The 26914-nt window shown below is 45.4% G+C and overlaps 1 protein-coding gene across 4 annotated transcripts in view; it reads left to right on the plus strand.

Annotated features, from left to right (window-relative positions):
* The window catches only part of NIT2 (nitrilase family member 2), a 717582-nt gene that overhangs the window by 76619 nt on the left and 614049 nt on the right, over nucleotides 1–26914 (plus strand). For 2 of the 4 annotated variants that reach the window (XM_069639169.1, XM_069639170.1), the window contains exon 2: nucleotides 169–244. The exons of the other annotated variants lie outside the window; for them this stretch is intronic. In XM_069639169.1, the coding sequence (XP_069495270.1) occupies nucleotides 169–244 (76 nt within the window). The remainder of the gene's footprint in view (nucleotides 1–168; nucleotides 245–26914) is intronic. 4 annotated transcript variants of the gene reach the window in all.

The raw sequence follows: 26914 nt of genomic DNA on the forward strand, positions 1-26914 counted from the left end.
GAGGATTACCCAGGCTTACAGCTTAGGGGGTCTTGATTCTATTAAAGACACAGAGGTGAGCATTATTCCACCTTGAAGTATGCACTGTGAGCAATATAGTGTTTGTTGCATGACTTTCTTTGAGTGCATACTCCTACGCTGACATTGTCCTTGTGTTTTCCACAACAGATGAGCAGCAGAACAGCTGAAGAGAGCCTGCCGGACTTACTGGAGGGTCGTCGGAGCTTCATGTGGCATAGCCCAGGTTTTCAGTTTTTCAGGTTTTCAGTTATGACTGAGTGCAAGGAGTTAACTCAGGTTGTCGTGTGTCTCAAGTTCGCCTACAGGAGAGTTGGTTTGCATGGAATGGTCCAGAGCATCCAAAGAAGAGGAAGGGACTGTTAGGGAGAATTCTCTAGAATGTGCTAATTTCCCTTACCGTTTGAGACCCCCAGCAACTTTGCTGGATTTCTAGGATTTTAATTTCTACCTGGAAAGAGTGTAAGCCTTTTTTCCCACTCTCATGTATTTTGATGTGTGTTTTACTTTTGTGTTCTTTGAATATGGGGTTTTAAACCACTCCATAGGCATCTTTTTCTTATTCTCTTGTAAGTGAGGAGCCTATTTTGTTGGGTGCCTACCCCAGTGGACCTCAGCGCCCTCTCCTTGATGATGGTTGACTTAAAAATCACGGTCGCATAACTGAGTAACAACGGAGATTCCTGGCTCCCTTACTCCGTTTGAATTCAAAATGCAAAAAACTGTGTTACTTTAGCGAGTATCATGCACCCTTGTCATGGAGGAGAAAAAGAAAGATAAACACTGCCTCTTATTCTCCAAGTTGTAGGCTTTGAGCTTTTAATTGTGCATTGATTCGAAAGATTGCCCTTTAAGATTACACGTGTTTCGACGTCTGCGTCTTTTTCAAATCAGGCCTAGTCAGTTCGGTTTACAATTTATAAGTTGAATACTTAGATTGGATAGTCATGGGTTAAATCCCTGTTTGTCAGCGTGTGCCGTTTCAAAGAGTCCCCTATTCATCTTTTTCTGGTGTGTCACAGAGCACCTTCAGTGCAGTGGCACAGGGATGTCTTTCAGACTTCTCAAGGTTTAAATACCTTCTCTGGGACTGACTACTGTCTCCCAGAGCATGTAAAGTTAAATTGACTTTGCTAGACTTTTTAAATTCATAGACCCAGCAGACACAATCTTCCTTTAGAGTGCTGGAGGGGTTGCCTAGCATCCCCTGGGTCTAAACACTCATGTAACAGTAGTCAAATGTTACCTTTTCCTCTTGAAATGGCTGGTGGCAATGGTTTTAGAACAAACTACCATCATTTTTCCAGACCGCAAACACCGGTAGCTAAAAATCGGGTCAGCCATGTTTTGCAATATGGCACCCAAGACCCCTATGTGAAAACAGACTTAGTCATCTTTTTTTGCAGTTTCTTTTAGGAAAGATTCTTCTTGTGTTTAAGTCTGCGCGCCAAACCAGGTTTGGTCCCTTTGTTCGATGCCCTTTGGCGGGCTTCAGTGCTGAAGCCCTCCTCTGGCGCCTGAGTGTCTGGGGTGGACAGGCTGTGAGGGAGTTGCCCAAAACTCTCTGTGCTTAGTCTCCTAGGAGACCCGAATGCACTCTGGGATGATTGGCTGGCTGACTGTCCCAGCTGGGTGAGTGACAGCTAGGCTGGAATGAATGGGAGAAAACCGTTTAAAAGCAGGTCTCTGGGAGTTCGAAAGCAGAGTCGACCACTGGAACGAAAGAACCGAAGACGAGCTGAAGGAATAAGACTGCTGCAACTGGACCGTTGGTTTGCCCGGTGAAGCCCTGCTGCAGTCCGAATTGCCTGAAACTCCATTGACAGAGAAGCCCTTTCAAGGAAGACTTCTTCCCTTGAGCTGGTGGGAACAACCAACTCGTAAGCCACCTGGACTCCATATCCATACTGGTCAAATTTTCATCAGAGTGCTGTTGAAAACCAGATAGCCAGTGAGAAGGATACCAATTTGTGGACTTTAAGGCACTCACACCTTAAAACCGATGTTTTGCCAATCTTGTGGCCTCTTCCCTGGGCAGTGCAGGAATCTCCCGACGTCCTCTTTCTTGTCCCACAACTGAAGCTCAGGAACAGCGAGATCTGTAGGAACTGCCAGGAACAACTGCCCCAGCTACAGCTTTTCTTCATACTTAAGGTACTGTGCACATGCGGTCAGGAAATCCTTTCTGCCGCGGTGAAAGTTTGTGAAACTTTCCCAACTTTGGCGTCTTGTTCGCTCCTAATCCGACATATAACTCTTTTTCTGGCAAACTACTTCTAAGACCATTGGCAAAGACTTAACCGTTTACTACCAGAACTGTGCTACCCTATCCAAGACACTGAACCATTGACTTTGGCCCAGGCCTATTTAATTGAATTGCCTGTTGTAGTGAACTGAAACTATTTGCCCTGCCTATGAAGTAATTGTGCTTTAATTATTTTAACCTTTGTCTTTCTACCCCTTTTGAAAGTTACTGAAGTGCCATTTTGCTCCCACTTCAGGGGAGCCTAACTTGTTCAGAAACGTATTGGTTGTGTACTGTAGTGTATTATAGTGTGATATTGAGCTGCTTCTTACTAGTGAAATGTTTTCTAACTGACTGTGTAAATAAATGTATATTCTTTTACCAAGAAACCTTGAATAGTGTCTGTTTGAACTACTGTGATTGCAAGTCCTTTGTTTAACATCTTGTACTGCTCACATCCCTCTTGAGATAAATCTGGCTGCTCAGCCACTGCTATCACATAACTGTGTAGTATAGGCTTGTACCAAAGGTGAGATTGTGCTTACACCTGTAGTCTTAATTGTATGTAGTGTTCCCAAAGGGTACTGCATGTAATTCTGCCTAACAGGGACCTAGGCAGGAATTGATGTGAGGGTGCTAAGGACAGGATGTCCATCACAAGAACTACTGGATTAAGAGAGATTGTTAGGGTTTGTAGTTTCTAAAATAAAAATTAAAAAATAAAATGTTTTCAAAGTTTCAATTGTTAAAACTGCTGAAGAGCTAAGATAAAAGTTGAAGCTTAATGCTCGCCTCGGTCTCTTTAATAGAATCAAGACTCCTGGGTAATCTTCATTAGAGCTATCAACAGAATTTGTGTTTTTGTATTGTCCGTCTAGGGCTGCTGCTGTTGACGTAGTTTGGTTCCTTTTTCAGACACTTTGGTGACTTTTAATTTGGTGGGTGATAGCTTTGGGTAAGTATTTTCCCTGCACGTATAGAACAGGGTTACTTGCTGTAGTATTATGCAGCCTGAGAAGGCTTACAAAGACTGACCAATGTTGGGACCAATGAGATGTCAAGATTTTTCCTTAAGGTTGTTGAGAGGAAGCTAAAGAAGCGGCTATGCCGGTAAGGGGTTCCACTATAAATGTCCCAGAACTAGATTGTTTTTATGTAACTACAGTGCTCCCTCCTCTTAGGTATGAAGGGACGGAGCCCCAGAATGCAAAGAGATGTTTTTAAATGTTCATTTGTATGGCTCACTGGCTGTCAATATGGTCTTTCCATTTAGCGTATGCTTCAGGTATAACCTTAGCATAGTGCCTGGGGTATTTTGCCCTATTGGTCAGTGGTTTGACAGGACTTGACCGATGTACAGAGGACTGGAGGCGTTTAGATTTCAGGTTTGTATGGATAGCTAATAAGGGCGAGACTCTCATGTGTTCTGTTATTTCAAAGGAGTCGAGGGTTTGTTTAGAGGTGCTTACAGGGCACCAGTTACTGTAACAATTTTGCCATATTCAAGCCAGAGGGCTAGGATGTCATGCGACTGGACCTAGTGTTACACACCCTCGTTTGATATATTATTTTGTTCTTGTTTACCTTCAAACGTAAGTGACCCACACATTATTTCTTTTAGCACTAACTGGGACTTCCTTCTCCTGGTTGGCTCACTTTATATTTGTAGTGGTCTGCCTAGCACTCCTATGCAAGGTGCAGTGCCTTGCCCTTTAATGGAAGGTCTTACCTAAAGTACTATTTTGTCATTCAAAAAGTGAAAAATGTCCTGCACTCTTTAAAATGATGGGCAGATGACTGTAGATCTTCCCCTTGAGTGACCCTATGTACTTTTGCTTTATAAGTAGCGTACTCCATATAACAATGACATGTTCTGTCAGGAGTCCCTCGTGTGCATTGTTTTTGTACATGCTATATCCTTAGGGTTGTTCTTAATATCAGGTTAAGTGCCAAACTGGTGCTCTTTTCAAAGTGATTATATTAAATTCATGCTTGTGTTATCCGATTCTTTTCTAGGAGCACTTTCTTAGGCGACTCCTGGTTGCCAAAGTATAACGATGAATAGTGCTTGCACTGCACTGTTCACTAGGTGGGGAGTGTTGTGATATTTATTTTAGATCATGTATCATCATTCAGACTTCTTTCTGGGATTTGAAGTATACAGAGTATGAGGTAGCATATGCCAAAGTATTGTCCTAATAGTTGTATGCAGTAAATGTTCCATAACTAAGTATGAACTAAAAAGTAATAATCCATCATGGAAGTTTATTGAGGTTCTATTTGTAACTTCTATTTGATAAGCAGCCTGCAACTCACTAAATCCCCCTATCGGAAAGTCTATCTATCCATGTCCCAAATGGTCTTCTAAACCTAGCTGGCGCTGATATGCCACCTATATATGAAAGAGGCTAGATAAGGAGCCAGTCCTAATCTGGTTCACTGCTTTCCCCTCTACTACTGGTTTAATAAAAAACCGTACACTGGGGGAGTGGAGTGTGTTTTCATTTATTTCCCCCTCTTTGATGTGTCTCATCAAAGCATAATCCTAAAAAGACTTTCTATCCCTGCTATTCACTGATCTGAATGTCCTGAGGGTTCAACACTTATGGTCTACCGGTTTCAGTGGGTTAAACAATTGTCTAACTGCTTTCTTCAGGACCAAAACAACCCAAAGTTGTTTTTATCTAAAAGACAGAAGGTTAATTAGTCTTCTTCTGTTTTTGAGCCAGAAGTCGTTTCTTTTCTTCTGTGTTGAACTTGTAGTGGGAGACATAAATCGTATTGGATATATCACTATATTTGTCCCCTGATGGGTTCTCATACAGGGCTATTGGTTATTTCTTAATGTTTACCCACCATTATAATTCTGGTTATTTTCCCGGGGGCCCTTATATTCATCAGGCCTGTCTGTCCCTGTAATGAGAACAGCACGGGGGGCAGATATCCTCTGTTTGCGCTAAAATACACCATGTTTGGGTTTTTATTTATATTTTTTATATTCACCATATCTAATATCTAGCCTATTGCTCTATCCTATTTACTGATTTTTTTTAGCAGTATAATGTTCTATCATTCGTTTTTTTCTTTGCTTTCTCTTTTCTTCAGTTCCTATGGGAGCAATGCCCAGAATCAGTATATGTTCTTAATTAGTTCGAAAAAAAGTGAAATCTTTTTCTATGCATTATCCTCTAAGAACATAGTACGAGTGTCTATTTGCTTGTACCTTTCTGCTTATGAAAACAGCCTTATTAGGCCAGTATTCTGTGAGTCGCTATGTTCTCCATTCAGTTTTCATACAAGAGTGCAGTTGCCTATTCACATTTCTGTCTTTTCATTTTTAGCTTTGCTTTTGCTCAGCATATTGTAAAAAAGTGGCGTTCCTCGTGAAACGCCAATTACTAGGAATGAGTTGGCACATGTTTCTAAAATGCCCTCCATTTTACAAATAAAAGCATATTCTTTACTCTGTCCTCGTAATATTGTTCCTTAGTTCAGAGTCTTGCTCCTACATTTGTAAGCTTACCAGCACTCATTTCTTCTTTCTCGCGTAGAACGCTGGGGCTGTGAAATGCTGATTTCGCCTCGCACTCTCGTTTCCTAGTTACAGGGACGCGAGTGCTGAGGTATACGAGCCATGTTCCTTCGACCACGTGGGGCGTAACAACGACATTTTGAGTTTATGCCGTCCGCCATCTTTAAGTGGAGTGAATTCCATATTTCGAGGCAAAATGCTTTGTCAATAATTTAAATTTTACACAATACCTCAGTGTATTCTTTGTTTTTGATTTTTATTTAACATGCCCCATTAAGACGGTTTATATTGGTTTATAACTGTGACTCGGCTGGAAGGCCTTTTCTGCTTTTAAGACTCCTGGCTACCACGGATCACAGAGGTAAGCATAACAAAATGGGTTACATTAAGCAGGATTCATTGTCTATGATAACGCTTCGCATAAACCGCTTGCTGCTCATTGACCGCCTAAAAAGGACAATATCAGACAGGCATTATGATAATTCACTTAAGAAGGGAGACTTAAGTGGACCACCACCTCCAATCATGCCTATGTGGAGCTAACACCAATACACAACAAGATTAAAAGGGACTCTTCAGTACAGGTTGAAAAAGCTGGGAGAACTACACCAGCACCAAACAAAGATATCCTGGATAACGGAGCGTCTTCTTTGCTAGATAAAAAAGCTCTGTGTGACAACACTGCCCTTCATAGCCAGGGAGAGGCAATTTCGAACACACTCAAAATTGCTCTAATTATTACACGCTCATTGGTAAAACATGCACAAGACATTCACGATTACATCCAGCATAGTAAAACTGACATTCTATGTGAGACTGAGACATGGCTCCGAGAGACCAATGGGCCCTATATCTCTATGGTCTCACCCCAACCCTATACATTTTATAGTGCAGATCGCAAAGGGTAACTTAAGTACAAAACTGGGTATTTCTCCATCGTGTGTACAACATTGCATGTTTTCCATGCAATTGGAGTGGCCATTATAGTTTTTCTATGCAACTCCCAAATCCTATCAAACGCCTACAAATGCAATGAAAATTGATAGAGGGCCGCAATTGAAAAAAAGTGAGTACCCCATATATTTAGTATGGATTGAAACTGTCATGGCAAACTCCAAAGAGACTGATTATGTGGACCACATGCTTAATAATTTCAACAAAACATTCACAGAAACACTTGATAAAATAGCCCCGATACAAACAAAAACAGAGAGAACCCTAGACACCAAAGTTGGTTCTTAAAGGAATGGTTCGGTCAGAAATATTATTGACCAAAATGATGGGCAATAATAAAACAAACATCTGAAATATAGATTTTTTTAAGTCCCTATGGAAAGTTTCGAGCAAATGAAGCTCAAACTTTAAAATTGCAAGCACTAAGGGGCATCCATTTTGTGAAATGGATGCCGCCTGTGCTTGCATTTGCGTAACTAATGAAGCAAAAGCCAGCCAGCTGTAGTAAACAAAAGCTACCACTGGGTGGCTTTTGCTTCATTGGTGCCAGACTCGGAGGACGGGGACCAGAGGCTACAGGCAGGAAAGCTGCAGCTGCATCTCGGTAAGTGTTATTTAAAAAAAAAAAAAAATAAGCACTAGCTGCAGTTTTTTTTCTGAGTTTTCTGGGCTTTAGGAGCCCGGAAAACTTGGAAATAAAACTGCAGCTTTTAAAATGTTGTATTTATAAGCCCTCTGGGCTCCGAGCTGAAGCTACCGCAAACATAAATACAACGTTGTTGTGTTTAAAAAACGCTGCAGTTTTTCTTTCTCCGTTTCTCGCGCTCCTCCGCGCAGGAGGAGCTCGCGAAACTTAGAAAGAAACACTGCAGCGTTTTTGAAACACAACCGCATTGTGTTTCTGCCTGCCGTGGCTATCACTTTGGGTCTCCGGTGCTGCCCGTGGGGAGCCCGAGAGCTCCAAAGTGAAAGCCGCTGCAGGCAGAAACACAACGTGGGTGTTTTGAAATGCTGCGGATTTTCTGGCAACAGTAGCTTTCACTTTGGGGTTCTTGGGCTCCCCGGGGGGAGCCTGAGAGCCCCAAAGTGAAAGCTGCTGTAGGCAGAAACACAACGCGGGTGTTTAGAAATGCCACAGTGCTTCTCACTGCGGCAGCTTTTGCGTGGAGTCTCCTAGGCTCCCCCAACCCTGAGGGAGTCTAGGAGACTCCAAGCGAAAGCTGCCGCAGTGAGAAATACAATGTTTTTGGATTTGTAAATGCTGCAGGATTTACAAATCCAAAAACGTTGTTATTCTGAATGCGGCAGCTCTCGCTGGGAGTCTCCTGGACTCCCTCAGGGTTGGGGGAGCCCAGGAGACTCCACGCGAAAGCTGCCGCTGTCAGAATAACAACGTTGTTGTATTTGTGATTGCCATGGTTTTCCAACCACGGCAATCACAAATACAACAACGTTATATTTTTAATTGGTGCGCCTTGGCTTTTTGCTTTCATTTTACAAATCTGTGCTTCCCTGGGCTTGGGGGGCACAGAAAACGTAAAATGAAAGTGAAGGCAGCCTCCTCAGCTCTGCTCAGGCTGCAGTAAGCAAAAGCTCCCAGTAGGGGGCTTTTGCTGCTTGTTTAGTGCCGCAAAAGCAGAGCCGAGGAGGCTGCCTGCAATCACAAAATGGATGCCCACTAGTTCTTGCAATTTTTAAAATTTGAGCTTCATTTGCTCAAAACTTTCCATAGGGACTTAAAAAAATATATATATTTTAGATATTTGTTTTATTATTGGCCATCTTTTTGGCCAATAATATTTCTGACCGAACCATTCCTTTAATGGAATTAGACAAGATGCAAAAAGAAAAAAGGGCGCTAGAACTCACCTGGATCAAACACCCCTCTGATACCACAAGACAGGAATGGAAGGTGCGGGACAAAGCATATAGAGTCTTAGTTGTAAGAAAACAAGAAAAACGTCTAACTCACAGATCGAACAATCCTCCAACTCCATGAGACAACTCTTTAGCATACTAAAGTCGCTGGAAAAACCTAAAACCTCAGAACACCCTGTCTTAATCACGGATCAAGTAGTACAAAAAAGGGTTAGTACTGCTACTAGGGAAGGCTCAACCCGATTTTGCCATTAAATGAAGCAAAACTTATTTATTATATCGGGGAACCTTTGCCAATTCTACTAATGGAATGTATCCCAAAGTTAGTAGCCCAAAAAATTGTCCAGGAAGAAAACCCACATACACATAAGGGGCTGTGAATATTAATTGTATTGAAACAAAAATAAAGTTTTCCTATAAACACTTACATATATGAACAATATTCAAAATTACAAACCAAAACATATAATGGTGTTTTAAACAAAACAACATTAAACATATTATACTCCTTGAGTTAGTGTGGTTTGAAGAGAGGTGAAAAACACAGCATAAAGCTTAAACATGAATGTTTCAAAGGGAAAAAAAGCAAAAAACATAGCATAAGACATAAACAAAGCATATAGATATTTTAAATGTGCATGTGAATTAACACATATATACATCTATCAACAACTTAGAAACTGCCCAGATTCAAGTTTTCTGGTGCATATACTTGTCTACCTTGCATCCTTATTGAGATGCCTAGGTAATCACAGCAGTTTTGGATCTGCCTATTTTAGTAGATTCTACCAGGAAAGAGTGGTCCCAATAGCTAAATGCCCTAGGTAATCACAGCAGTTTTGGATCTGCCTATTTTAGTAGATTCTACCAGGAAAGAGTGGTCCCAATAGCTAAATGCCAACGTCGCAGGGGGTAGAGTCGTGGTCACGCCACCAAATGTGTATAAATCACATGAACCATATTAGCCACAGAACCCCAAACAGTAGGTTCATTATTCCCCCTTGCTTGAAAAAAGACGTTGTCACGGATCAAGACTGTACCCACATAGCGCAAGCCTTTGATGGTAAAATCTCAAATGCTAGGGACAAAATACTAGCAACTTTGAGATCTCATATCACACAGGGAGTCATTAACGAGCAGATGGAAGCTACAGCATCCCAATCAGGTTTTGTTTTTCCTCTATATCTTTGTAAGAGACCACCTCTGTTGTCTTCCATTAACCCCACTTCTTGCCCTCTAAATCTCCTACCCCCCAAACTTAAACTCGAAAACGCAAAACTATTTGCAGTTTGTAACTGCCTCCTTCAGAGACCAACAGGTTCCAGCAGATATCAAAGTTATTGTTATTTTGCATTTATATAGCGCCTTATATACCATTGGTATGGTCTGAAGGTGCTGGTAGGTTGAACGCCCTTGGGAACCGAAGTTCATATCAGTAGAGAGAGTCAAAAAGGGTGTGTGTGAGCACCGGGTATGTGTGCAGCTCGTGCGGTATCTGTGTAATAGCTGCTTTCTAGCAGTAGGAGTGCTGGTTGAGAGGTCAGAAGTATGTGTTCGTTCTGGCAGGATTTATCCAGATCGGATGTGGCTGCGTTAGGCCTGAGGAGAACGCCTGGCTGGGGGGTGTGTTACCAGCAGTGATTACTTAGATTGATGTGGAGTGAGCGGCGAGTGTTAGTATGAGAACAGTTATACTGAATGGTGTCATAGTATCACTGTATTCTAGTTGAGTGGTGATGTAAGGAGAGAGTAAGCGTGGTGGTGGGATAAGATGGGTTATATGCCCTTTCAGACATTCTCTGCATTCTAAATCATACTATAAACGTCGTGTGCTCCAGTCCGTTCCATGCACTCCTATCCACTCCATGCATCCCAGTCTGCTCCATATATTACGGTCATGTATTCATGAATTCCGGCTTGCAGCGTGCGTTCGAGTGCGCTCCAGTTCGCATGCGCACTCCAGTCATTGTGGGTTATATGCTCTTTAAGCGTTCTCTGCGTTCCAAACCATACTTTATACGTCACGCAATTCTATGCGCTCCAGCCCGTTCCTTGCCCTCCTATCCACTCTTGTCTGCCCCACGCGTGCACTCTTGTCTGTCCCATGCATGTATACCTGTCTGCCTCACCAAGCACTCTTGTCTGCCCTACGCATGCACTCCTGTCTGCCCCATGCTCTACGCATTTGGCAGCTCTACGTGTTCATCCATTCTACGCACTCATCAGTATGCAATCCGTGCTTGTTCGTTCTACGTACTCATCCGCTCTACGCAACATGTCTGTTCACTCTGGGCACTCGTTCGCTCTAGCCACTTGTTCGCTCCAGAATTCAAACGCTTTATCCCCTCACATGTACTAGGCATTCACATGTTTTACGCACTTATCCTTCTATGCGCTCACCCCCTCTACGCACTCACCCCCTCTACGCACTCACCCCTCTACGCACTCATACACTCACCCCCTCTACCCACTCACCCCCTCTACTCACTCACCCCCTCTACCCGCTCAACCCCTCTACGCGCTCAACCCCTCTACGCGCTCAACCCCCTTTACGCACTCATCCCTCTACGCACTCATCTGATCCCCGCACTTATCTGATCCCCGCACTTATCTGATCCCCGCACTTATCTGATCCCCGCACTTATCTGATCCCCGCACTCATTTGCTCCCGCACTCATTTGCTCCCCGCACTCATCTGCTTTAAGCACTTGTGCCTTTCAAGCATTCAACATCAATATCCTGTCCTATATATTCATCTCTACACTCATCTGTTCTATACCTTCATCTGTTCTGTACACTCATTCACTCTGTACACTTATCCACTCATACGCTCTATCTACTCATCCGCTTTATCCACTCTATTCACTCATCTGCCCTATCCACTCATCCGTTCTATCCACTTGTCCGTTCTATCCTCTCATCCACTCTATCCATTCATCCGCCCTATCCATTCATCCGCCCTATACACTCATTCACTCTGTACACTTATCCACTCATAGGCTCGATCTACTCATCCGCTTTATCCACTCATCCACTCTATCCACTCATCTGCCCTATCCACTGATCCGCACTATCCACTCATTCTCTCATCCAGTCTACCCACTCATCCGGTCTATCCGCTATACCCGCTCATCCGCTCTACACACTCACCCCCCCTCTACGCACTCACTCCCCCTTTACGCGCTCACCCCCTCTACGCGCTCCCCCCTCTACGCGCTCCCCCCTCTAGGCACTCACCCCCTCTAGGCACTCACCCCCTCTAGGCACTCACCCCCTCTAGGCACTCATCCCTCATATGCTGTCATCCCTCCTACCCACATCATCCCTCCTACGCACTCATCCCTCCTACGCACTCATCCCTCCTACGCACTCATCCCTCCTACTCACTCATCCCTCCTACGTACTCATCCTCTCTATGCATTCTTCCTCCCTACGCACTCATCCCTCCTACGCACTTATCCCTCCTACGCGCTCAACCCCTCTATGCAATTCAACCCCCTTTACGCACTCATCCCTCTACGCATTCATCCCTTCTACACACTTATCTGATCCCCGCGCTCATTTGCTCCCCGCACTCATCTGCTCCCCGTAGTCATCTGCTTTACGCACTTGTGCCTTTCACGCATTCAACAGCAATATCCTGTCTTATATATTCATCTCTACACTCATCTGTTCTATACCTTCATCCGTTCTGTACACTCATTCACTCTGTACATTTATCCACTCATACGCTCTATCTACTCATCTGCTTTATCCACTCATCCACTCTGGACACTTATTCACTCATACGCTCTAACACTCATCCGCTTTATCCACTCATCCACTCTATTCTCTCATCTGCCCTATCCACTCATCCGCCCTGTTCACTCATTCTTTCATCCGTTCTATCCACTTGTCTGTTCTATCCTCTCATCCACTCTATCCATTCATCCACCCTATCCATTCATCTGCCCTATCCACTCATTCTCTCATCCGTTCTATCCACTTGTCCGTTCTGTCCACTCATCCACTCTGTCCACTCATCCACTCTGTCCACTCATCCACTCTGTCCATTCTATCCGGTCTATCCACTCATCCGGTCTTTCCACTCATCCACACTGTCCACTCATCCACACTATCCACTCATCATCCGGTCTTTCCACTCATCATCCGGTCTATCCGCTCCTGCGCTCTATACGCTCCTGCGCTCTATACACTCCTGCGCTCTGTACACTCCTCCGCTCTGTACGCTCCTCCGCTTTGTACATTCGCTAGGTCTACACACTCTCCACACTTCCATATTCATGCGTTATCCATATTGATGTGCTCTACATGCTCATCAGGTTCACGTACTCGTCTTTTCTACACACTTATCCCTTTTACGCTCATCCGTTCAGGACATTCATCTGTTTTACACACTTCTGCGTTCTACTCGCTTCCCTGTATTACGCGCTCATCCGCTTTACATGCTTGTCCGTTCTATGCCAGTGGTTAAGATTCAGTCTAAACCTTCCAGCCATCACCTCTTTGTTTTTGCTTTGTCACCCCGAGTGGGACGGGTATGCCCAGACGTGGGTCCCGTGCCTGCTGGGCCTAGAGACCCAAGCTACTCCTCACTGATGAGCCCCAACAAGGGTGAAACATGTTTGGGGATGCTTGTGGTCTCGTGCAGAAGGGATGTGACCTAGCAGTTCGGGCTGGACTGCCCCTTTTGGGGTGGGGCCAAGCCTGATTTGCATATGGTCTTTGCCCTTCTGTAATGGCTTGGCAGGCGAAGAATGATGGTCTGGAGGGTTGCCCCGAGCAATGCCAGTGGTTAAGATTCAGTCTAAACCTTCCAGCCATCACCTCTTTGTTTTTGCTTTGTCCGTTCTACACACCCAGCCACTCTACACACTCGTCCACTCAACATGTTCATCCATTCCATACACTCGTCCGATCTACATATTCATTCGATTCCCACATTCATTCAAACTATATAGTTATCTGTTCTAAGTAATTCATCCACGCCATTCACTTTGTTCACTCTGCATGCATTCTATCCATTTCGGGAGTTTAAATCTTTCCTGTTCCCGTATGATTTACTCTTATTAACCATTTCACTGCTTTGATCTACTTTATTAGTTTAATTCTGTTTCCCCTTCTAGTTTACATTGGGGGTCGTTAGCTGCCAGTTTCTCGCATCAGGTGGTTTGATGGATTGGTGTCATTGAGTTGCTGTTGGTCTGTTTGGGTTAGTTTGGTATGGGTTGGTTTTAGGGGAAGAGCCAGGTTTTCAGCAGTTTGCGGAAAGCCATTAAATCCTCAGTTTGGCGGATGTGGGTTGGGAGTGAGTTCCATAGTGTGGGGGCCAAGGCTGAGAATGATGATCCGCCTAACTTGATTGAGTTTGTCTTCGGAATGACAAGGAGGCCGGCAGAGCTTGATCTTAAGGTGCGTGGGGGGGTTGTAGGGTTTTAGCTTGTCTTGAAGATATTGAGGTCCGGTTTTATGCAGCGCTCGATGGGAGATGCACAAGGTTTTGAAAGTCACCCTTCGGGCTACTGGAAGCCAGTGCAGCGTCTTAAGGGCTGGGGAGATGTGGTCTCTTGGGCCAAGCGCAAGAAGCAATTTGGCTGCTGCGTTTTGTGCCCTTTGGAGTTTATTCAGTTGGTACGCATGGACTCCGAGGTATAGGGGGTTTGCGTAGTCCATTCTTGATATAACGATTGATTGGACCGCGGGGAGTCTGTTCGGAAAGGAGAGATATGGAAAGATGCACCTAAGGGTTTTAAGGTGGTAGTGGCAGGACTTTGAGACGTTGTTGACTTGGCGCGAGAGTGTTAGGTCAGAGTCAAGGGTGCATCCAAGATTTTTCACTGAGTTGGAGGGGGTCGGAGACTTGCCCATGGCGGATGGCCAGGGTAGTGGTTGTGGGAGAAGTTTCAGGTTGCCACATACCATGATTTCCGTTTTGGAGGGGTTTAACAGGAGGTGGCTTTGGGTCATCCAGAGTTCTATGTCAAGGAGGCAGGAGGTCAGGTCAGGTCGGCAGTTGGGTTTTGAGTTCAGGAGTTTTAGAATTAGTTGAATGTCATCGGCGTAGTTGTAGCACAGGATGTTGTGCGAACAAATTATTGGTGGGAGGGTGATCAAGTAGAGATTGAACAGGAGGATGGATAGGCACGCTCCTTGTGGGACTCCCGTGTCGACTGATCGGGCTTGGGAGGTATAATTGGAGAGTATCTTTATTTGGTACCGATCCTTGAGGAACGAAGCTATCCATTTAAGAGCGGTTCCACAAATTCCTAGGGAGTGGAGGCGGTCTAGGAGGATTGAGTGATTGATTGTGTCGAAGGCGGCGGATAGGTCACGAAGGATTAGTGCCGCGCATCCCGCGGAGTCTGCAGTCATTTTAAGGTCATCCCAAATTGAGGTTAGGGTTGTTTCAGTTCCGTGACGGGCTCTGAAACCTGACTGGGCAGGGTCTAGGAGATTGTTGGCTTCGACAAAGGCATTTAGTTGGGAGTAGGCAGGTCGGTCAATGAGTTTGGCAAGGAATCTGGGGTTTGAGATAGGGCAGTAGTTTTTGGGCTCGAGAGGGTCGAGCGAAGGTTTTTTAATTGGAGGTTTGACATAAGCCATTTTGAATGCGTCGGGAAAGATACCAGAGGAAAGGGAGGCATTTATGATGGATCTTGCGTGTTCACCTGCGCAGGTGGAAGTGAACATTTCTTTGAGGGTTGTGGCTGGGCAAGGGTCCAGTGGCGAGCCAGATGGTTTGCAGGCAGATAGAAGTTTGTGAAATTGCTCTGGTGATATTGGACTAAAGGATTCAAACGTTGGTTGCGTAATGGTTGCATCTGGTGGTGTGGCCGGTATGGGGGGAGAATTGCTTGGAGGATGTAAGAGAGCAAGGTTGGTGGTTAGAGTATTTGTTCTTTCGAGAGCCGTGGTGAAGAAGTGGAGCGAGAGTGAGTCGCACAGTGATTGTGAGGGATTCGGGACGGTCGTGTTGCAAGCCGAATGGGTGAATTCGGAGATGATTTTGTGGAGTTCTTTGCTTGGGTTTTTGCAGTTTCGGATTCGGGAGTTGTAGTGGGCTTTTTTGCTTTCTGGATTTCGGCCTTGTACTGATAAAGGTGTCGGGCCAAGGTGGCCCTATTCACCTGGGTTTTGTCTTTCTGTCATTTGCGTTCTAGGTATTTATATAGTTGTTTAGTGATCTTCAACTCAGGAGTGAACCATCTGGGGAAGTGGCCGCGGCGGGTTGATGGTTTGCAAGGGGGTGTGAGCCGCGTCAGAGATGCATTGAGCCATCAGTCAAAGGTGTCGGGGGTTAGTTGTTTGTTGAGTAGGCAGGTAGGTGGTGGAGATTGGAGGAGTGCGTCGGCTAGGTCCGGGACGATTATTAGTTTTTTCCACCATTTGCGTAGATTCGGAGATTCAGATTCGAGTACGTGAAGGCGGTTGCGTGAGTGAATGGTGAACGAGAGAATGAAGTGATCGGACCAGAGGATAGGGGTGGGGGGCTTTAAATGAATCAGGGTGTTGGAGCTAAAGATGGCATCAAGAGTGTGCCCTTTATAGTGAGTCAGCCGTTTGTGTGGGGTTGGAGGTTAACTGCGTCCAAACCGTCGACCAGAGAGTGTCATAGGGTTTGTTGGTGTTGTCGAGCCATATGTTGAAGTCTCCATCATGCCTACCCCTAAGAAACTGAACTTGGATCACACCGACCCCAGTAACTTTAAGTCGATAACAAATAGCCAATTTATTTTTAAAACACTAAATAAGGCCGCCACCCTACAACTACAACCCTTTATAGAGAACAATAATAATCTACACAGCAGGCAATCTGGTTTCCGTCCCTCTTATAGCACAGAGACTGCACTGCTTAACCTTTAAACCCATATGCTCGATATTGTCGACAGTGGAAAAGCAGGGATGCTGATCGTGTTGGATCTGTCGGCGGCATTCGATCTTGGCGATCACAAGCACCTCCTGGAACAGTTACAAAAGCAGGGAAATTTGCTCCGAGAAGGTAAAGTCCTTTGTATCTAACAGTGTATCTCATATACAATGGGGCTCAGCCACATCACCAGCCTCTTATCAAATTCGGTGTCCCTCAGGGAGCTTCTATATCACCACTCCTTTTTAATTTGTATATGCGCTCACTTTGCACCCTACTGGAAGAATTAGATGTCTTCTTTACCAACTGTGCCGATGACACGCAGCTTGTCATCGAGCTGAGCAGAGACTACCAAAAGGACTCAATAACACTAAAGAACATTTCCAGCGCCTTTTGAAAATTGGATGTCTTTAAATTGGCTCTGCTTAAATGGTAATAAAACGGAGCTTATGATATTTGGCTCACCCCAAGCCGTGCTAAATTGGACCCTGAATATGCCAATTTCGTGTTGCAAGGCAACAGGATTCCGATTCAACCAAAAGTAAAGAACTTAGGTGTCGTACTAGGGGCCTCCCTGAATTCAGATGCACAGGTACAAAATCTCAGCAAGACTTGCAACAATCACCTGAAGCTTCTGCAGACCATACTATCTTTTATTAATAAAAAGAAATTCTGTGACCATCGCCCGAGCTACGATTTTTGTCGAGGTTAGACTATTGCAATATACTGCTATGCGGAGCATCAACGTCTAATCTCAGGACATGTCGGACCATTCAAAACTATGCGGTCCGTATGGCCATGTCCATCCCCAGGAGTGCTCATATCACCAACGTGAGGAGAGAGCTGCACTGGTTACCAGTGAAGCAGCGCATTGAGTTCAAGATGGGTCTAATAATTCACTGCTCCATTTATGGAAAATCATCTGACTACCTTAAAAAAAATTGTCATGCCCTACAAACCAGCCAGAGCACTTCGATCCTACAATCTATCACTATTACAGGGAATAAGAATTAATAGATCAAGAGGATTGGGCAGATCTTTCCGGACATTGGGCCCCATCTTTTTGGAATTACCTGCCAATGGCCATTATAGAGACTTCCAGTTTGAGTCTCTTTAGGAAAGCTTTGAAGACACACCTCTTTAATTAAATGATCAGGTTGATCTAGGATGCATCCGTTCTCAGTAAGGGTATATTAGTATTGCCCTCTTTGTCTTGTTTTTTTAGGTTTGTCTCCTTTGTGTTTGTGAAGCGCCCCGATGCCTGTGGGCTGTAGGCGCTATAGAAAGAAATAAAACAAAAAATAAAAATGTGGCGATGTGATGTGTGCATTTACTATTATGATATCAACAACTATTTAATAAACCATACTTCCAAAAACCTTATGCCAACCTCAGACCAGCCTGCATCTGTGTATTGATAATTTTAGCCGTGATCTTGTTAACCTGTATAATAATAAAATTCTGTTTGACAACACCATTATACATTGTTATGCAGTCCGCCATCTTTTCATGGAATTAAATCCATATTTGAGGCTTAATGTATCCTCGATAATTGCACACTTCCTTGATTTATTCCTCATCTATTTATTTTCTTTTTACTTTTCAACTGCTTGATTGGAACAATCTATGTTGGTCAGCCTCCATCTACTTAAGTCATTTATAAGTGGGTGTGTTAACAAATATGGTCTGCCTCTGTATATATTTAGGTTGTTTGTACGTAGGGGTATTGTACATTATGATTTTTAACTGGGTATATTAACAATTGGGGTTGTCAACTTTAGTGAACAATGCTTTCATGTGTTTTGTGCCAAATTCAGATCGGCCTGTCTGTATATTTCGAACAATTTTGATCACAGCCATGACCTTTTTGTTAAACTCGTGCTACACATTCATCACAAAATCTGGTTCTGGTAGGTATCCATCCCAAGACTTATTCATAATCTTTGCATACACACTTTCAACATCATAGTAGCTGTTTACCTCATAGTCTTTTTCGAGACACACACTTGTGAGCTTCTTCTCATTTAGGAGGCATTTTCTATGGTATTAGTCACATTCTCTCACTGGGCATTCATCTTCATCCTAGGACAGCTAGATTTTGCCAACAGTTTATTTGTTTAGACTCTCTTTATGAGTATTCAAACTGAATAACCATAGTTCTCTCTTCAAAAGCATTGCTCCTATGTCTCCCCCTCTTTTTGGTGTTTCAATGTTTTCAAGAACTGTCCATTCTAGATCATTCTCATCATGTTTTGCTGTGATGTAGTGTTCAACTAGTGGTTCTGGGAGTCTTTTAGTTCTAATGCATGAACAAAGTCCTCAGATTCATTTGTATTGCTCTAGCAGTCATCCCTACATATTGTAGTTTGCACAGGCATGTAATTATGTATTCAACCTCTGTGCTATTGCAATTTGTGAGAACTATTTTTTCCTGTGGTGTTCTCCACCCGATATTTATTTATCGAGGTGGTCCGTTTGGTGAGAGGGCAGACGAAACATTGGCCACAAGGGGTGTTGCGTATTGGTCTATTCATAGACCATAACCGAGTCTGAATGCTTTTTGCATTTTTGTTCTCATGATAGGTATTCACTAAAGAGTCTCTGAGATTCCGACGCCTTTCTATAGCAAAACGAGGCACCGCTAAATTAGTTGAGCCTACATAAAAAAAAAACGTGGCCCATTTTGATTTCTTGTTTGATTTTGTTAATCAATGGTGATTGACTCAGGACAGCTGTAATTTGGTCATTTGCCTGTGTTTTTCTCCTATTTTGTATAAGAGTTACCTCCCCAAGGATATTTCGGCCCCGTTTCCGTGCATGTCATATAGTTCTTTTTGGGTAGCTCCTCTACTCAAGTTTCTCTGATGGCAGTTGTGCATGTCTAGAATATTCCTTTCTATTCTTACAGATTTGCAGATATCTCAAACTGTCAGAATGGCAGGTTCTCTTTGAGACTCCTCAGGTGGAAACTGTGATAGTCCAAAGGTGAATTTGTCTGTTTTCTTATGATTTACCATAGTTTCCAGAAGTTGGAGATCTAAAAAGGTAGCCATCTTTTTGCTATATTCGGGAGTAAACTTGAGAAATGCATTCTGTTTATTCAGCCATGTGATGAATGTGTTAAGTTGTTCCTCTGTGCCATTAAAGACGATAAGCGCATCGTCAATATATCAGGCCCATTTTATTATATTCATTGAAAATGGGTTCTGCAACATATAGGTTTGCCAAACTACGGGCAAAAGTCGCGCCCATAGCAGCTCCTGATATTTGTTCATAATATTCATCTTCTAAGAGGAAATAGTTCTTTGTTAAAGCAATTTCAGCTAGTTGCATGATAAATGTGACATATATGCTTATGGGTGGTTTTCTCTGTAAAAAGCACTCTCGATCGCTCAGTTTTCTCCTGTGGAATTCTTGTGTACTGAGACTCAATGTCCAACGTGACTATAAAGAAGACATCATTTGTGAGAGTGATTTCTTTTAACAACCTCAATACTGCTGTTGTATCTTTCGTGTATGATTTCATCTTTGTAACTTCATTTTTTAAGAAAAAATCTACAAATTGGGGTAGTAGTTCTAAAATTGACCCAATCCCTGGTACATTTGGCCATCCCAGTGGTGGTGAAATCCCTTAATGTATTTTGGGCAAAGCATAAAAAGCCGGGCATCTAGGGAACTTTGGACACAAACATCTCCCTCCTTGCTGCTAAGATAACCATCATTGAGGGCTTCTACAATTACTGGAGTGATTAAGTATCGCAATCTTTCTGTCGGGTCGCTTCCCAATCTTTTATAGCTCACTCTGTCATCGATAAGGGTTTGTACAATTTTTTTGATAATCGACCAAGTCCATTAAGATAGCCCCACCCTTATATGCTGGCTTTATTATTATGTCAGGGTTTTGTTGCAATCCACGTAAAGCATCTTTTCTATTCTTGTAAGATTATAAAAAGGATCACAATTCTAAGCTTTTAGTTCTTCTAGTTTTTGTAGGAGCGCTCTTTCAAAAGTTGTTGTTTCAGTACATCTAGTCGCATGTGGTGGATACGATGTAGATTTGTTATGTAGATTTGTGACATCTGAGGAGTCTTGAAAAGGAATTTGACCAAAATACTGTTTAAGGTGTATTTTTCTCACAAACTCCATGATTCCTCCCTGTGTTTGAAAGGGATTTTGTTTGATGTAGGACCTTAAGATGTGCACCTTGAAGGGCTAGTTTTGACAAATTTAATACTAGCGACTCATTTTGTATCAGAGATTCAGGTTATAGATCCACTAGAGGTTCTGTGCTTTCTGTTGGTACAACCTCAGCCTCAGTTGCGTGTAACCCTCAGTGACTGGTCTTGCCTCCTCCCTATGCCCCTTCCTCACCCTCTTGTTTGTAAAAACTAAAATATTAAAAGATTTCTGTTCTTGTGGGCTAAATCCTAATCTTCAAAGTGTACCCCCTTGTTGGATGGGCACCCCCTGTCATATCAGAAGATGGGCCTGCTCTGAAAGCTTCAATTGGCTGGTCTGGGTTTTGTTCGGTTTTGCCGGCTTCTATAGGAGAGATTGGTCTGTGCCATATAATTTTCCTCATAGTACGCATTTACCATACATGGATAGATCTTTTCATGTGTATGATGCAATATCCTTTTTTAGTTTTATTTTTTTGTTTAAGTTAAATTCTTTAAATTCTTTTATCGTGACATTTAATGCAGCTAAGCTTTTTTTATAATTTGCAAACTACAGTAGATCATAATGTACCGTACACCATCCCCACCCTCTATGGTCCCCCCCCCCCTGTGATGGTCCCTTGTGCCCCCTCCTTCTCGCAAACTGGTGTTGCCTGTTTTGCTTGATTCTTCTACCCAGCTCCCCCCCCCCTCCTCCCTGTCCAGCCTACCTCTGCAGGAGTCTGTCCCGATACATTCTGGTTTCACCATCACCGTCTTGTGGCCAATGCTGGATTTGACTTTTATGGACTTGATTGATTCACAGTGCATCATCCTTTCTCATGGTGGCCCTGAATCATGCTGCTCCCATCTTCATCTTGTATCCTAGCTTGCAACAATATGTGTTACTACTGACTTCTGCAATTGTATTTGCTCTCCCCTCTTGCGTCTCAACTCTTTTTGACTGCTTACTCTCTGTTCTGTCCTCCTCCCTTTCTCCCTTTTCCTATCTCCTCCCCTCCTCCTCTTACTTTCTTCTATGCACTTACTCTATCAGAATTGTCCTTGGACCTAGTATGATAGCAACCTCCTCTGTCTCGTCCCTCCCCCTCCCCTTACTTGTCCCCCCCAGCGCTATCTGAAATGTCGTCAGGCCTAGTACGATAGTCGCTTATTTGGTTCCTCCCCTCCCTTTCTGCACCCCTCTCCCTCACCTTTTTGTTTTCTCCAGCTCTACCAGAAATGCTGTCAGGCCTTGTACGGTAGTCTCCTGTCAGTTTCCATTTCCTTCCCACTCTTCCCCATCCCTTCCTTATCTATGTCTTGGAGCTATCTGAAAGGTCGTCAGGCCGAGTACGATAGTTAATTTGACATCCTTACTGTTCATGGCCTGTAAGAATGTCATTGTATTTTCCCTTGTTCACTCCCTTGCCCTGAAGTGCTTTGAAACACATTGGGCCTCATTAGGACCCTGGCGGATTTCGCGGTGCTAAATGCACCGCGAAGCACGGCGGAAAGCCGTCGATAGCGCCATGGGGGTTGGCGGATTTACCGCCCCATTCCGACCTTGGCGGAGCGGTAAATCCCCAATCCCCATTCTGCCCTTCCCCATTCCCATTCTTGCCCCATAGGGTATAATGGGAGTGGGGAAGGAGTTAATTACGCCACCGTAAAATACGGTGGCGTAATTAACAACGAGGTCCCGTAGCGCCATGGTTTTCTCCGCCTGGTAAAACCAGGCGGAGAAAACCTCCATGGCGCTAAGGGAACTCGTAGTACGGCGGACGGGTCCGCCGCGATTAGCGCTGGCGGAAACCCACTCCGCCAGGGTCCTAATGAGGCCCATTGTGTATAGGCGCTATATAAATAAACTATGATATCATATAAGAAATAAGAAATAAGAAATTAGCTTTTGGAATTTCAGTTTCCACCAGAGGAGTCTCAAAGCTCGTTTTAGAGCTGGTTTCCCAGCTGGAGTGTATAAAAAAGTTCAAGTTAATCATTGTTGTTGTACTTTGCTTTGTTTTCCTTTTTTGCCACTGATTGAGAATGAAGGTTCACTGGCACCGGCACGCAGCAAACTAAGCATTTCCCCCGGTTGGATTACCTAGTGTGCCATTAAATGAAAATATGAAACACATCGCTGTCCTTGTCTTAGTTCATTGGACTTGTAACAACATTTCTTACCCAGCCAAGCACTAGAGAAATGGGTGAGACTAGAAGTCGCCTTCAACAAGAATTCACAAGGGTGTTTATTTAACTGTATAGGTAGGTTGGAAAAACATCTAATCTAAACCTAAATCTAAGATAGGAGAAAGCTGCGACCATCAAATAATAAGGCAGTTTTAGTGGCGTCTTGTCAAATAAAAGGGCCTATACTAAAAAAACAATTGCCAGTTCTTACAACTAAATACAAAGAGTGTGGGATAGGGTTCACAAGAAAGAAAGTAGTGTTCCCAAATGATAAGTCAGGATGTGTTAGCTATGGGTCTCCCTTCCCCATGTTTTGAGCATGGGACAAGGTGGGACTCTGGAGCACAGCACACGCTCCACCTATCCCACCACAAGACCACAGTTCCATTCTCCGATATCCAGATCCCCAGTGGCCAAGTCTCTTTCCTACAAACAGTATCTTGCCTCTGAGGACCTGATGTTTTCAAAGTAATAAACAAAAGTTCCTTTCTGTATGTATGTCGGGTGATGGCTTTTCACACTTGGATCCCCATCTTCCGGGCTCAGATCCTTCTTGACTGTTTGCCTCCCTTTCGGTGAGGCGTTTTCACCCCTAGATCCCCCTCTTCCGGGCTCAGACCCCTCTCGAATGTCAGCTTCCCTCCGTCAGGTTCACTATGGCTTGTATTCAAGGCTATTTTCTATTTTCGCATCCACAAGTCTTAATGTCTTTTTAAGCACTCCACTATGGACACCCCTCTGTCGGGTTCACTCTGTCAACACAATGTTCATTGGGCATCATGCTTCGCCCCGTTCTGCAGGCATCCCTCTGTCGGGTTCACTTTTGCCAATCCTGCTTTCTCACTATACGTGATTTGCTTCCCTTAGTTTTCCGATGGTTTATCTGTCAAAGACTTTCGACTGTTCAGGGGATTTTGCTAGACCCCTGTATGACCACTTTGACCTTTCTCTTGCAGCTCTCCTACGGCCTTCTGGTTTTGGTAGTTTCAACAGTAGGGGGAATGAACCAGAGTCTCTCGAGTAAACACCCACGTAGTGCTGGACCGCTCTCCAGCTGGTTTCCTCTTGAAGAGTTAATAGTTCTTTAATTTCCCTTTTACTTGGCCATTTGCAACTTTCGTACAACACAGTTCGGTTTCTTATCGGTTCTCCCCTCGACTCACCGGCTGTGATGCACCACTTGGTTTTTCTTTTTCTGGACTCAAGGTCGCTCAGTGTCCTGGTTATAAGCGTTGGAGGGCTCTGTGTACCGTTGCCATCCACTGCAACACATGCTGGCTATTGTTCGCGGTCTTAAGATTCCCTTCATGGAGGCTTCGCGGGCCGAGGTCAGAAAAGGCAAGGTCGCTTCTCTCCTTGCAGCCCCTTCGGTTCTTGCCGCCTTGTGCTCTAACTTTTATCTCTGTGGGGAAGGGAAAGGGCCGTCGGGTGTGTGTGATTCTGGTCAGTTGCCCGACTTTGCCTGACTCTTGTGTTGGGATATGTCAGCTAAACAGCTCTGGTATTAGTCGGTTTCCTTTCGTACTGTGCATAAGTGTTTGTGTCAGAAGGGGGCGGGGAGGCGGTAGAGTTTGAGTATCCTACATGGAGGATGGGCAAAAGGTGTTGGAAGAAGGGGGATACCACGTCTCACTTTGTGTCCCACTTAGACTCCCCGAGGACCCCCCAACCTCCATCCAGGTGATCCTCCCTCACTGGTGCACCCCCAGGAAATGTATCCAATAGCGATGGCCGTGTCCTGGCCACCTGGATGATAGATCACTGGGGACTAGTTGGGGAAACACCTTCAGGTTTCTCCCACTCAAGACTGAAACAATGGTTTTGAGGCAGTGGCCAACCTTTCCCTCAGGTTTCTAAGAGCAGAACCCTCCAGGCAGTTGCTTTTAAACCAGTATATAGGAACGTTTGTGATTTTGACAAAGAATAGAAGGATGTGGTGTTTCTCCAGCATGGGGTCTGGCATGGATTCACATGCTCATGAATATTCCCCGTCGTCAGACTGGGAATCCTCGGTAAAGAAAAAACCAGTATCAGTTTCGTTTCTGATCTGTCTTTCGTAGTAATAACCAATCACTGGTCTCTGCGTCATACTGACCACAGCCAATGACTGCCCTCTACCTAAGCACCGCCTCTGGCAGCCATCTTCAGATTTTTACCGCACGTTCATGTGTTGGGATCCTCGTGCTATTGCTCTCGAGCGTTAGTGCTATTTTTTCACGTTTTTTCTCAAAAACTTCCTTTTTTTTCGGTCAAAAGAGCCTCAAGCTCCACCGACTCTCCATCCGATCAACGGGGACCCGTGTCGGATTCGTCTGCGCCCCTCAAGGGTGAAGATTTCGTCGAGCTACGTTTTTGGAGGACTCCAGAAGCTTCTCAGGCCCGGACATGGCCCAGGAGAAGGGAAGCTCGACGCCCCGAAAGCTGTTCAGGGTCTGCCCTGGATGCCAGCTGCAGAACGTCTTTAAGGAGGACGAACACTCCTTTTGTCTCTACTGCTTACATGAGGACAAGACGCACGTGGAGAAGGACTGTGCGTTTTGCGGCAATATGTCGGAGCGGACCATGAAGGACCGCCATCAACGCCTCGCCAACTGGCTGGAAGGGAAGAGCCCGTCAGGCGAGAAGAAGAGGAAGAAATCCGAGCGGTCTTCTAAGACCTTTGAGGACGCCCCGGCGACGGGGGTCCAACACAAGGCCAAGCACCGCGATTCCGCTGGCACCGGGAGCGCCGAACGGTCGGGCTCTACGGGCGCCAGGCAGGGCGCACCCTCCCCGGCACCTTCAGCCACGAGCCAACGCTCTGGGTCGGGTAAGAGGAAGGGCGAGCACCCGGCGAAGCTCCTGGAGAGGCCCCGGTCGAGCTCGAAGGCCCCATCGGAGAGGGAGCGAGGCAGTGTCCCCCCCCTCAAGGATAAGGCGTGAGCGCACCTAAGGTGGTGATGGTTAATCCATCCGGCCAAGCCCTCTATCGATACTGTCGCGGCGGCCCTGGCTCAGCCTGTCACGGCGGCCCTGGCTCAGCCTGTGGAGGTTACACCAGTGGTGGCGATCTCGAGGCTCAGAGTCTCCCTGCCACCTCGGAGGGAGTCCTCTTTTGTGCCCATCGATAGGACCCCCGTGAAATCCCCGGCGGGGAAGAAAAAGGGGGGGCAGGGCATCGTCGTAGATTCGGCTTCAACCTCGGAGGAAGAGCTGATCGAGGTCTTAAGCCACGGCCTTGGCGTGGATGAAGACCGGCCCGTCGGGATGGATCCCGACGCAGGTGACGACGACATCGTCGAGGGTGCCGACGGGGCCCCTGATCGCCCGTCGGATTCCCCTCTGCCAGCGCCGCAAGACAACTCGGCAGCCATTTTGTTGGCTATACAGTCCTTATGCTCAGAGATAAGGACGAGACTACCGTTGCCGACGGAGGAACCTCTCCTGTCGGGGGATCCTGAACCGGGACCTTCTGGTGTTCCCCCGCCCAAGAAAAGAAGGATTCACCCTCCACCTCCTTTTCAGCCGTCGCGCCCCGTCCAGCCCTCCTCCCCGTCCACCCTAGGGGATGATACGGGGACTGACACGGCAGCGACGGGTACGGACAATGAGGTATACGACGAGGATCTACCGTCGTCACCTCCCACCAGGGCTTCTCCGCCCGACGAGATTGGATCGTTCCACTCCATGATCGCTAGGGCATCCAAGCTTTTCCAACTCTGCCCTGAGGAGAAGAAAAAGGAAGGATTCCTTTATCAATGGCGCGAGGCCAAGAGGAAGACGGTCCTCGCGGTGCCTCTACTGGACGACATTTGGGATGAGGGCCTCGCCCTCCTCAAGAACCCTTCCACGACGCCAGCTAGAAGAGACCGGTACGAGAAGAAGTACCGGGTCCCGGACGCGGCCCCCCTGTGCCTCCGGGCGCAGCCTACCCCGGACTCCGTCGTCTCCGCGGCGGCCAGGAAGAAAGCGGGGGGGGGTGCGGCCTCCACATCGAATTCCCCACCGGACGGCGAGGGAAAGAAATTGGACGCTATGGGACGCAGGGTCATCTCGTCTGCAGCGACGACGATTAAAGCGGCCAACGCCTT

Source organism: Ambystoma mexicanum, chromosome 7q (assembly GCF_040938575.1).
Source record: "Ambystoma mexicanum isolate Mex_15411 chromosome 7q, UKY_AmexF1_1, whole genome shotgun sequence".
NCBI classification, from domain to species: Eukaryota; Metazoa; Chordata; class Amphibia; order Caudata; family Ambystomatidae; genus Ambystoma; species Ambystoma mexicanum.